The sequence below is a fragment of the Phoenix dactylifera genome, chromosome 7 (genome assembly GCF_009389715.1).
Source record: "Phoenix dactylifera cultivar Barhee BC4 chromosome 7, palm_55x_up_171113_PBpolish2nd_filt_p, whole genome shotgun sequence".
Classification (NCBI taxonomy): domain Eukaryota; kingdom Viridiplantae; phylum Streptophyta; class Magnoliopsida; order Arecales; family Arecaceae; genus Phoenix; species Phoenix dactylifera.
Genome location: NC_052398.1, coordinates 7129058 through 7141657, shown reverse-complemented (window position 1 = coordinate 7141657; position 12600 = coordinate 7129058). Strand labels below are relative to the sequence as shown.

The 12600-nt window shown below is 40.1% G+C and overlaps 1 protein-coding gene across 5 annotated transcripts; it reads right to left on the bottom strand.

Moving 5' to 3' along the window:
• Positions 1-2606: 2606 nt before the first annotated feature.
• Positions 2607-9016, bottom strand: LOC103710004 (TORTIFOLIA1-like protein 5). 5 transcript variants are annotated; one of them, XM_039128150.1, is made up of 6 exons: positions 7769-9014; positions 7542-7665; positions 6119-6966; positions 3157-3609; positions 2964-3034; positions 2607-2819 (listed from the first exon to the last, which is right to left on the bottom strand). In XM_039128150.1, exons 1-4 carry the CDS (start codon positions 8576-8578, stop codon positions 3232-3234), a joined length of 2160 nt encoding a protein of 719 aa, XP_038984078.1. In that variant the 5' UTR covers positions 8579-9014; the 3' UTR covers positions 2607-2819; positions 2964-3034; positions 3157-3231. The 5 variants fall into 5 exon arrangements, with proteins under 5 accessions (XP_038984078.1, XP_038984076.1, XP_038984079.1 ...); XM_039128148.1 differs by having other exon boundaries at positions 2964-3609; XM_039128151.1 differs by lacking the exon at positions 2964-3034 and having other exon boundaries at positions 7769-9013.
• Between the last annotated feature and the right edge of the window lie 3584 nt (positions 9017-12600).

The following is a 12600-nucleotide window of genomic DNA, read 5'->3' as shown; positions in this document are numbered from 1 at the left end:
TAGCATGGCTTTGGATCCAATGGATGGCAATCACCAAATCTTCTTCGAGAGATGCTCTTTCATGCTGCCCTCGTCTCCGCCTCAGCCCCACCCTGTGGCAGATTTTCGGACACCAGAAAATTTGGGCTGTCGTCCTTCTCTTGGGTGAGCGATATAGAGAGAATGGTGAACGCGCGAGTCCATCATCTCCTCCTATGCTCCTTGTCTGCCTCCTCTGTTCTCCTGCTACATTTCTTTCTCTTCACCACCCCTTGGATCTCCCTGCTCTGCCTCTTTGTATCTGTCACCTACCGGCGAAATACAAAAGAATCCAAGAGAACATAACCAAAAAAACAGAAACAGTGCCTGATTCGCGTTACACGCGTAAAAAAGCAACTGCATGTTTCGCCAGGTATGGGGCTGGAGAGAGTTCTAACGGGAAGAAAGTAAACTGCACAATTCAAGATGGCAGTCACCAGTTAATTTGAAGGTTGCAAGGTTACGTTAAAATGGAAAGAACGAAATTGGAAAAAGGGTGTTTTTGATTAGCAGAAAGAAGTTTGTGCTACTTTTTGAAACTTCCACCCATTTTTCCCCTCTTATTTTTTTTTCGCATCAGCATGATGTTGTTTTTTTGTTGGTGGGGAAGAAAAAAAAATCATATTGAAGCTTCCTGTTCTGCTTAAGTATGCAATTGTTCCTTCAGGATCTATCTAAGCTTCCTGGAATAGAGAGGGACCTAATATGTCTTTGGTATGCTACCTACCATGACTTGCTGAAATTGCTTTCACAGAGGAACAAGATTGTGCATTCCTCACTTATAATTTTGCAGAATGGAATTTGGAAGAAGCAAACAACAGATATCTAGATGTAGATATTAACTTCAATAGAATAATGCTCTCATGAATAATGGGTCAAATTGTAAATAATGTCTCGAAATTCAATCCTGAAAGGAAATTTATTCAAGTCCGGCTCAAGCGTACCAAGTTGTTTGAAAGATGCTTATTGTGTCAGCACTCATGATTAGGCTCCATCAAGCTAGACCATTTATTAAGACAATACTTTTAAGTGCAACAAAAACTACATCCACCAGAGCATGTGTCTAGCAAAATTTCAAGTGCAACATGCTTCTTCGGGCATTTATTTCAGCTGCAATTGATCTTACGTTCACACTATGCTCAAAGATTACAATGGATGTCCAAACTTTGATGATGTTTGATGACACTGATTCCCTGCTTTTTTTTTTTTTGGTTGAAACGGATGATTCATATAGTTTTAGTACAGATATATCCAATAAGATTAGAAATCAACAAGTTCCAAAGTGCTTTAGGCAACTTCATCTTCTCAATCTACAGGATACCATCAGAGTGACTAGCCACATACGTGATCACCCAGTTCGTGGTCCCATTGGCTGCTTAGCCTGGAAGGCCACGTCACCACTGATCATAGTTCGGATGTCCCAAAGCAAAGAGTGTCATCCTCTTCTACCACCGGTGTCGCCTTGAATCCAACCGAATCACCCTCCAGTATAACTGCACTAGCCTGCGACACGCACCAAGCGTAGCCTAGAATGGCCTATGCCGCCCTCAGCTTGGCCCCGAGAACACTGGTCCTATGCTTCAAGCAGGTATCATGTCTACAGCTTGGAGGGAGATGGATACCATTCCCAAGGTCCATATGAGATGTAGACAGTCTTTTTTTGATGATAGAGATGTACACAGCCACTTGCTTCACACTGACGTAGTTCGTGGGCGCTCTATGGTGAAAGAAGGATAAAAGAGATGACGACGTAGTTCTCGGGCACTCTCTGGTGAAAGAAGGATAAAAGAGATGATGTCAAGATACGGTCCTATTGAAAAAGCTCAGTTATCCAAGATTTAGAGGACCCACTGTTCCCCAAGTTCACGACCAAAACCACTGCGCTCGGTCCCTCCCCAAGGAGCTTGACAGAAGCTGGGAGCTGTTTATCCATACAATTCCAGCTTGAATTGCCCACAGAGCAACAACAAAACCCCTCCTAATATCAATTAATTATGATTTTTTATTTTATTTCCCATTTTTTTCGTGGGAATATTTTGTTGCCCATGTTGAGTTATGAGGCTAATGCTGGATGAAAATGATGAAGATAACAGAGTAATTACTTGGGAAAGCAGTCATAGGTCTCTTGTCCCTGCCTGCACTCATGTAGCCTGTCAACTTTTCCTTTTTGGTCGGCACTGGCTGAAATATGTTTGATAACTTGTACAGTGCATGCTATTCTCTCTCACAATTGTTCTATTTTATAATAGTCTTCAGCAGAACAGTATCTTGTTTGGCTTAATGACTTTATCGCTAGTGCAACAAAATGGAAAACAACATATCACTAAATGCATTGCATATGAGTACAATTCATATATCAAGCTTCAGCTTCTTGCCATTATTTCATCTACAAGCTTGATGGAGTGCTCAAAAGTGCTCCTCAGTTGCATGAGTTCAAGGTTGCATGGCAGGCCTCTCTCTTAGCTTTTAGTTGCCAGGATCAAGTAGTCGAACATTGTTTGGTAGGCCAATACCAGCTTGAGCGGCGGCCATAGTATGGTTTCAGATTATGAGGAATTAATCATTTGATTCATTAAGCTGTTATTATTGTTAGATAAGATGAACTATATCTTTATTGGATAGAGAGTGATTAAGACATTTTTTTCTTGAAGAAATGCCCTTCAATTGAGAAATTGCCTACTGATATCAGCTTTGAGTTTCTGTAGATGAATTCTAATACAACAAACATAGGTATAATTGCTCCGCTCAAACTGCCACCAGATTATGTATGCGCAAAATTGTTCCACCTCAACCATGCAGATCTGAAGATTAAATTAAAATGTTAAACAAATTTTACTAGTCATCAAACAAAAAACAGAAAAAAATAAGATGTTATAGAAAAAAGTATATAGAGATAACTTAAAAGCGGGTTAACTCTTTAAACCAGCTGATCTGGTTTGCCTCACCACCTTGCCAAAGTAGCCTCATTGTGACTTAAGCTGCTATGCATGGTTACCATCGCTTTTTCCTCCCTAGTCTAGTACAAAATGATTCTCAGGGTGAACGCCCACACATAACAGAAGAACTTCACAGGATCTTGACAAATCCTAAGACAAAGGGAGTATTAAGTGTGAACAAAATGAGAAATCAATTATTTACCTTGTGTTCTGCGAAACCTCATCTTGCTTCTTGCCATTTTGTTATGTCATTTCCAGCATCATGAATTGCACTCTTTTAGCATGTTTGTGAAGCAACCTCCATACTCCCTCCTGACTGAGGGTTATTATCTGCTAATGAGTTGACAATAAATCCACCCTGATGTCCAAACCGGTGCTTATCCCGCTTATAATGCCCCCCTGCCTCCTTCTCAGCTAGGTTCTGCATTCCAGAAATGGATAACCTAGAGGAATATCTGCCTTCACTTCTCCAAAAATTTGAGCTTAGGAATCCTGCATCAGGTAATTTGCAGCATGTATTCACTGCAGGACCATTGTTTGATATCCTTCCAGAACATAGTGCTAGATCATGAGAAATCACATGTAATGCCATCTCTAGGCCATGCACTTCAGTCTCCAAAGAATGTATGCCATTCTGAGATCTCCCAATGAACCTCTATAAAACCCAAAGGAAAGTAGTAGTGTGAATTTAGAAAATGCATTTGCAATTCGCGGTCAAGAAAATTAAGGAATACAACGAAGTTTAGACTTTTTTACCTCTGCAGAATATCAGAATGAGAGGCAAAACCAACCAACCAAGCAACAATTCCAGATATAAGGAAAACAAAAGTATAAAGCTTGAAAAGGAGAACTATAGCTGACTAAGAAAAAAGGAAGCAATGCTCCAATACCTACCGTATATACCATTTATAGTTCTGTGTCTTTATAACTATAGTGGTACATATTCTAATGAAGCAATTATCATGAACTGCACCGAGTGACCCAGCAAACAATCAGAAGGCGAAGGTCCATCAAATGGCAATTGGCAAAAGAAGCAAATATTTTCCTTGATGTGATTTCCTGTTAACTGGCATGGAGAACAAAATATTTGGCCCTGTCCCAAATGCAACAAATTTCACATTTGCTTCTTCTCCATGTTGTCACTGTATAAGACCCTACCCTCCCCAAAATAGCTTTTCAGTATAGACAGCGATTAGCTCCAGAATATCTTAGGTACAGAATCAAAAAGTTTAATCAGAATCATAACAAGCCTTATACTGCATTCTAGATTCACATTTTTGCTTTGTCTTTTGGATGGGTATTATTAACAAATAGCAGAGCGCTATCTGCTTCTTGTATAAACAGGCTACAAGCTATGATGACCATGGCATTTCACGGAAATTGGATCGAACCCTCCTGGTGGAAGTTTCTTGGTTCCAGAAAAAGGGCATTGTATCCTTGGAGTTGCAAATGATAACATTCTAATCAAATAGGAAAGTTGTTTCATATTCTGATTTGTATAATTTGATTATATTAGAAAATTAATTAGGAAATGTTCCCCAAATCATAACAGAATAACAGGAGACTCTGGAAACTGTTCTGGTAGTTCTTTTACTGTACTTGTGGACTACTTGCAGCTTCATACCAGGAGTTATTACATCCCATATATTTTCTCTTCATTAGACATTCATGTTTTTATGAGTGTTTGCTGGGATCATCTCCAAAAAGTAGATCTTTCTATTAGTATAAAGTCTAACAGCCAGATACTAAATCTTTGCTACAAGCTGAAGCATACTGTCTCTGCAAGAATCTCTTATCCAACCCAGTAAAACTAGATCTGTACTATCAGCACAAGCTCTCTTATGCTGTTTTAACCACCCCCACCCCCCCAATGTTGCAATGTAACCATTAGCTTGCCAGTACATCAGTTCCTGCTGCCAAAGAAATGTTTTCCAAATTTTCTTACAGACTTCACCACTGCAGCTTGTTGCTGGTTTAAACAGCATCCTAAGAGAACAGAACATCCTAAAGCCCTGCCTTGAAATGACAACATTATGAATTCTTTCATGCGAGTGCATGTTAATTGACATGTTTAAATCAAGTATATTTGGATTGTTATTTTAAGAAAGGTATAGCCTTAAGTTGCATTTCACTTATGTATAACAGCATCTTTTATCTAGTTACACCATCCAATAATGGAAAATTTGGATTGAGTGGATTATGATCAAGAGTGCTCTCTCTCTCTCTCTCTTCTTTGCGTGTTGGAAGGGGGGATATGTTATAAACTCAAAAAAATTGAGAAAACTACTCAAAAAATATTACGTGCTGAATATTTCTGAAGTAGTATACATAAACATATACTCCATACTAAACAATGATACTACAGGGTTAAACCATGAAAGAAAATTGTTTTCTAAGCACATTTTGTGCATCAAGCTTTGAAGTTAAATGAATCCAAAGTCAAAACCGATGTCTTAGAATGACATTCCAGGTCTTTTTATGCTTGTAAGTTTCATATGTTTATCTAAGTATTCTAGAATTTAGAAGCAATGGAGCAAACAAAGTTTGGATTCTCTAAGATCTGGTTCATAAGATTCTTGGTTTCTTCAAAGTTAACGAGCAATAATATGAATGTGGTAGAAGCAGGACTTTTTGATTTCAGAAACTGTGGCAGATCAACAGCATCACCTGAAATGTGTCTCATGCCAATCAAGATCACCAAAATTCAACTTTCAACCGGGCAGATACAAAATTCTGTACTGCCAAAGTGATTTCAGCAGCAACCCAAGATATGATTACATACTCAGTTCGGATAATGTTAATATGGAACAAGATGCTTGTAACTAGTCAAAAGAGGCCAAAAATGCTGGAAAGTACATAAATAAAGTTTGCATCTCAAAGACATAACAACCTCAAAACTATCTGGCTGCATATACATCAGAAAAGACAGAATTAAGTACTCACTAGCAGTTAAAATCAATGTGATAAATAAAAACAACAATAGAGAAAGAGATTTATGTCACTATGTCATATTTAAAATCATATACTTAAGTAGACAATTATGGAAAACATGCAATAACCATAATTTTACAGCATTTCCAGTGATATGCAAAACTTTTAAATAGCAACCAAGAAAATCTAACGCTAGTTGGCAGGAAAACCATTTGGCATGTCAGAGAAGTTACCTCGAGAAGTTCTAACAGACTAGACTGCTGGTTCTCAATCTGAACCAACTGCCTGTGAATCAAAGACAGGTCACCATCCTTGTGTGCTGCATTAAGATCATCAGTAGTATCGTCAGCCACTGCAGTTGATTCCAAGCTCCCAGTATCTTGAAATGGAACCATGCGCGGTGCATACTTTAACCCAGCCAATTTGTTTCCCTTATCTTCACCATTCTTTTCAAAGAGCATTCTTCTTGCTTCTAACTTGGATCTGATTATGCCCTCTATCCGTTGTTGTTCCTGAACTTTCAAAATCATGTCTTCACTTACAACTTTAACCGAATGCATGTTGGGAACAGCAATTTCACCATCCTTGTGTGCTGCATTAAGATCATCAGTAGTATCGTCAGCCACTGCAGTTGATTCCAAGCTCCCAGTACCTTGAAATGGAACCATGCGCGGTGCATACTTTAACCCAGCCAATTTGTTTCCCTTATCTTCACCATTCTTTTCAAAGAGCATTCTTCTTGCTTCTAACTTGGATCTGATTTTGCCCTCTATCCGTTGTTGTTCCTGAACTTTCAAAATCATGTCTTCACTTACAACTTTAACCGAATGCATGTTGGGAACAGCAATTTCAACTCGCCAATCAGAGTTTTGCTTATGGTCTGTTTTACGGAATGAAGGAGGGGACAATTTCTTATTCCTGATCGGAGGAGTGTTCTTTCTGGTGGTAGGAATTGGTGAGGCAGCAGGCGGAGGCGATCGGCTGGATAAGCATCCACTCCTCCTTGTAATTGAAGGGGAAGCAGATTGGACAGGACTCGAACTTACTGAAGCCATTGGGTATCTCCCAGCACTTGCACTTCCTGCCCCATCCAAACTCACAAGCAGAGAAGAATTATTCAGAAATCCATTATTCAATATCCAAAATTCATTTATTTCATATAATTAGTTTACAAAACTTGCACATGGAATAAGAGTAAAGTTAAGGGCTCATGCATTCATTTGATCTAGAATATTTACATATCAGATGCAATCAAATTTCTCGACATTATCATGGTAACAGAACTGACTACTATTTTCAAAATTCGTATAAATTAAGAGGAAAAATTGAGAATCATCGCACTCATTTGATCCAGAATATATATATATCAGATGCAGCAAAACTTCTCAAGGATTAAAATTGTCAAGGAAGCAGTTAATCTTTAAGTGCCATACCTGGAAAAGATGAGAATAGACTTAAAAGAGATAGAGAAGTTATAATACGCACATATATACATATATAGTTATATACGCACACACATATATACATGTATATACACACACGTATACGTACACAAATACATACATGTAGATATACGGAGACAGATGCATACCTAAATACATGAATACACATGCATAGATACATGTATGTATATAGAGTATATGACTCATTCATCACCTCCAGGAGAAGGATTGGACGGTGGCTGGGATGCCGGCAGGGCATCAGACTCAGTATCGAGAGCCGTTGGAATATCCCTCCACACCTCCAGCATCCGATTCATCGATTCACGAACGATCTTCACCTGCACCGTCAAAATGAGATGAGAATGTAAAGAACACCAAATGGATATACAGATCCAGCAGAAGTTTAGGTATCGATTGGCGAAATCTTGGAGGAGAGCAAACCTTATCGAACCTCCGGTTCTCGAAGGAGGAGAGGCAAGACGACTTGAATCCAGATAACCGATCCTTCTCGGAGACGGCGAGGAGGGAAAGAGCATCGGCGGCGGCCTTCCGCGCGGCCCAGTCCTCGCTGGAGAGGAATTCGACGAGACAGGAGACGAGGAGACCGAGGAGGGCCGGGGTTGAGGCCCCGCCAGCGCCGGCGACGCTGCCGAGGAGGGAGAGCAGGGCGGGCTTGGCCTTGAAGGCGTTGCTCCGGAGGAGCTTCACGAGGCGGGGGAGCAGGCGCTGGAGGTGGTGGGCGAGATCCCGGTCGGTGGAGGCGGCGTCGACGGCGGCGGCGAGGCAGAGGGCGGAGGCGATCTGGGCGCAGCGGTCCTGCTCGTGGAGGAGGGCGTCGGCGAGGGGGCGGAGGAGGCCGGGGGCGACGGCGGCGGGGTGGGAGGCAGCCATTGAGCGGACGGCGTCGACGCAGGCGGCGCGGACGGAGGAGTCCGGGTCGCGGAGGCGGCGGAGGGCAGCGGTCAGCATGCGGGGGAGGTGCGGCGCGAGCGACGAAGCCGGGTGAGAATGAGAAAGAAGCGATATGAGGCGGAGGGAGTGGCGGCGGAGCGAAGTCTTGTCGGTAGGCCGAGTGTCAGCAATGGCGGAGAGAAAGGGCGAGAAAGAATCCGACGTTAGAGACTTCGCAATAGCGTCGAGCTCGGAGGCGGCCATGGCCTCGGTGTCGCGGTCCGACAGCTTGGTGAGGCAGCGGTTCACCCTCTGCCTCATGCCTTCGCCGCAGGCTTTGGGGTGTAGTTTGGACGCCATGAGGACTCCAGTCCAGGAGCGGTGCTTTGCTTCGGAGGATAGAAGAAAAGCTAGAAAGCCAGAGCTTTCTTTGTTTTTTCCTCTCTGTCTTCCTTTCTTCGTTGCCTACCGGTGATACATTGGCGCCACCTGGTTTTCTTCACGTCGTCCTTCGTAGTACATAGAGAACATGATGACGACGGTGGGAGGGGGGACGAGGGCGAGGCATTCGCGGCGCTGTTCGGGTGGCTGCTAGTGCCGGGGTTGCCGTAGCTGGCGAGCTCTGCTTCAAGTACTAAATAGGTTATTAGTTATATATATATATATATAAAAGATGGAGCACATGGGAAGGCATGTGAGGAGAATGTTAGATTATAAAATAAAGGGAATTGATGATTTACGTCTACGTTGCTTGGAAGGTGAATAAGCCGTAAGGGTGTATGAAATATAGTTTGCTTAAAAACTATTGTTTTTTCTACTGTAGACGCAATTTCTATGGTTGATAGACACATTACATGCTAGATTGGAGATGTTTGATCAAATGTGTGCAGATTAATCGGTTGTTGGGCTGGTCAGGTGGAATGAGATTGATGTCTCAAAATAACAAAAAAAAAGGACTTGGTAATTTTTAATAAAAATATTTGCTAGACAAATTCATAAAAAAAAGAAAAAATTTATAGCCTCATGAGATAGAGTTTGCTCAAAAAAGTGCACGAGTTTTTTTCTTAAAATAAATTATTAGCATAATTTTAGAGATTACGCAACAACTTACATCGACCATAATGTTGTTAGCATGGTCTTGTTAGAGTGATTTTAGAAATCACATAACAACTTATATCGGTCAGTAATATTTTTTTATTGTTAGGCTGATATTATTTTTTTATAAAAAAATGAAATTATTATTATTATTTTTTAAAATATTTTAATAAAAATTAAGTTAGAAAAAATTTGCACGAAATACAAGTTAGATTCATGAATTTTTCTTTAGAGCTATGAAGTCAGAATAAAATTTGCAACATAAATATAGCGAATCAAAAAATAGAAAATTGCTTTAGTACATGTGTCACACCAATCTCTATTTTGAAAAAGAGGCATCGTGTAGGTAAATAGCTTTAGGTCCCACTTAATAGTGGTGACATTAGCTTCCATTCTGCAGCGTCTAAGAATGGAAAGTTATGGAGACAACCCTTGGGCTCCATAGATTGCGATGCCCCATCTTGCTAGTTGCTTGTGACAATTCGGATGAGAAAACCGCCATTTGAATCAAATTGGTTCGTCCACTTGGTAGCTAGAGTACTTTGAGGGGGTAAACTGGGACCCTCTACGAACATGCAATAATAAGCTTTGTATACCATCAGTGTTCATCCCAACTTATAGTCCTGCATAAAAGAAAATTATTGTAGCCAAAGATAGCAAAGTAAATTATGGAGTTATCATACTTTGTGCTTGTTTGGTTCACAGAAAAAAAGAGGGGAAAAAGTATGGTCAACGGAACAGTAAAGAGATGCTTCTTGTTTGATTGAAGTTTTCAGGAGAAAGAAACGGAAAAGTTATATTCCCGTAGAAATATGATTTCCACGTTTCATGAAAAAGTTACTTTTCCGTGAGCCGGTAATTAAAATATTTTTATTTTTTTCAGAAAAATATACATAATTTTTTCAGAAAAGTGGATGGTCAACCAAACATAAACACTCTAAAAATCTGTCACTTTCCCATGGTCAACCAAACACGCCAAAAGTATTTCTTTAGGCATCATCTTTACATGAATCTGCTTTCCAAAAATCATATTTCTATAAGAGAAAATGCTTCTCGCGAACCAAACGGGCCCTTTACATTTTTTGCCCTTCAATGTTTGATAAATAACAGCTAGGTTATGGCTCAACAGCTTTCTCATATCTAGTTGGAAAAAATAAAGGATGTAAGTCTCCAGCTGGTAATCTTTGAGTTTACAACAGCTTCTATATGCATGTCCGATTTTTCTCGAATTAGTCTCTTTTTTATTTTATATTTTTATCCATCATATTAGGTAAGATAGGGCATGGACTCTGATATTGCACCATAAAGTGCTGTGCTACTACCAATTAAATTTGCATGTATTATTTTGGATCCAAGGATTCTGATAAAATCAATCACTTAAAGCATATAACGGCATCATCTTAGCCCATCTCAGCTCTTTCATTATAATGCTCATATTTGATTATTATGTGAAAGTAAAATTATTCTATTGAAAATTTAAAAGAATAATAATAGCTTCTCTTTTATTTCATATTTTGATCCATCATGTGAGAGTATGACGCGGCTGCAACTACGGTTGGTAAACCGCCGGTGAGCTGAAGGCAACAGCCCAAGGTGGTCTTTCCGAGTCCCAAAGGCTTCTCAACCAATGCATCTATCCCTTATCTTGGAGGGCGATTCGGCCATAGTGATCAGCTGGATCCAGCAGGGCACTCGCAGTGATGGAGGAGTTCATCCTTTGCTCCGTGACATATGGTTGATAGTGAGAGAGGAGATTACCTTTCGGGCTATGCATGTATATCGTGAGACTAACGGGGCGGCAGACTGGATGGCGGCGTATGTTGCAAGCCACTCAGGAGGCACCCTATTGGTTGGTGAGGATGATTTGCCCGGTGCATTTCGGGACCTTTTGGTTGCAGATTCTATTGGATGTATTCATACCCGTATTATATGAAATGCCCGTTTTAGCCAAAAAAAAAAACTCATACTCCCGTAGTTTCTACTTTGTAGACGTATCCCAATTCCTTCACAAAGTCTCGTTTTAAGTTGCCCTGTCAACCTTCTGAGACCAGAGAGAATGGAGGAGCCTATGCATAGAAAGTGACCCTACTTTATTTAGCATAATATTTAAGGTGTGGATGCATGCTATCTAATTGTATACCAAGAACGTCTCTCTTTTTTTTTTGATAGAACAGATAAATCAAAATTTTAAAGTAAATATAAATATATTCATAAAAATTAGAAAATAAAATATTTTAAAAAGTTGTGGAAGATATTTAGAAAAATTCCATAACGTAAGTTCAGTATAGTTTGTCGTATAGCTCGCCATCTAACTGTAGTTGTAAAAAATCTCAATAAATGACAAAGCATGCATCATTCTTTAGCAATGATGTAAAAATGGATGGACATCGGCATCATCAGAAGGTAGATTAGAAAGTCATATGACAGCTGCCAGTAAATCTTTCTCTAAATAAATATTACCAAGAACATCCCTTCACCTTGAAACAATATGGCATATTTCACTAAGTAGAAACCCTGACTCCATTCAATGTCATTAAGCTCTGCTGTAAATGAGGTCTCCTGTGGCTTCATTTCATTCTGCTTCCTTTCTTCCACTAGGGCCTACGCATTAAAAACAAGGCAGGCTTGTCCAAGAGCTGTAGGAGCAGTTGTCTCCTCTAAACCCAGAGGGTAATATTTCTAGGTCTCACTCTTTATATATGTATATATTTCTAATTCAAACAGAAGGTACATTTGACATGCATAGCTTTAAATCAACAACATAATAGATCAATTGGACATTGTTCTGCAGTTTGGTAAATTGGCGTGCATGGCTTTGAAACAAAGCTATAATAGATCAATTGGATATTATTCTGCACTTTGGTCCCTTCCAAGATCCATGGCCAGGGTACCATGGTTTGGATCATCATGATATGCATTAGGACTACATATAATATTCAAGATCAAGAATTAGAATGGAACTCTAAAATGTTGGTTCGGTTAGCGATAGCCACATGAGTTCCTATGCATTTATCAAGGAAATGTTGGAAGTTCAAGATGATCAAGAGCTCTGCCTAAATACGATGTCATGAGTAGCTAGGTGACCACCTCTTTGGCTAGCCAGTAGGACACACCCCCTTCTTCTGAAGATGTTCTTCATTGTTGATACGCCACATAGGCCTCTTTTGTTTAATTTTCTCTTTTTATTCTAACCTCCTTGTCTCAAGGATTTTAGGCTGAGAGATCTTGGTCATTTGGATGGGGGGTTGACATCAACATGGACTGAAATGTTAAGCTATTGACTGAGA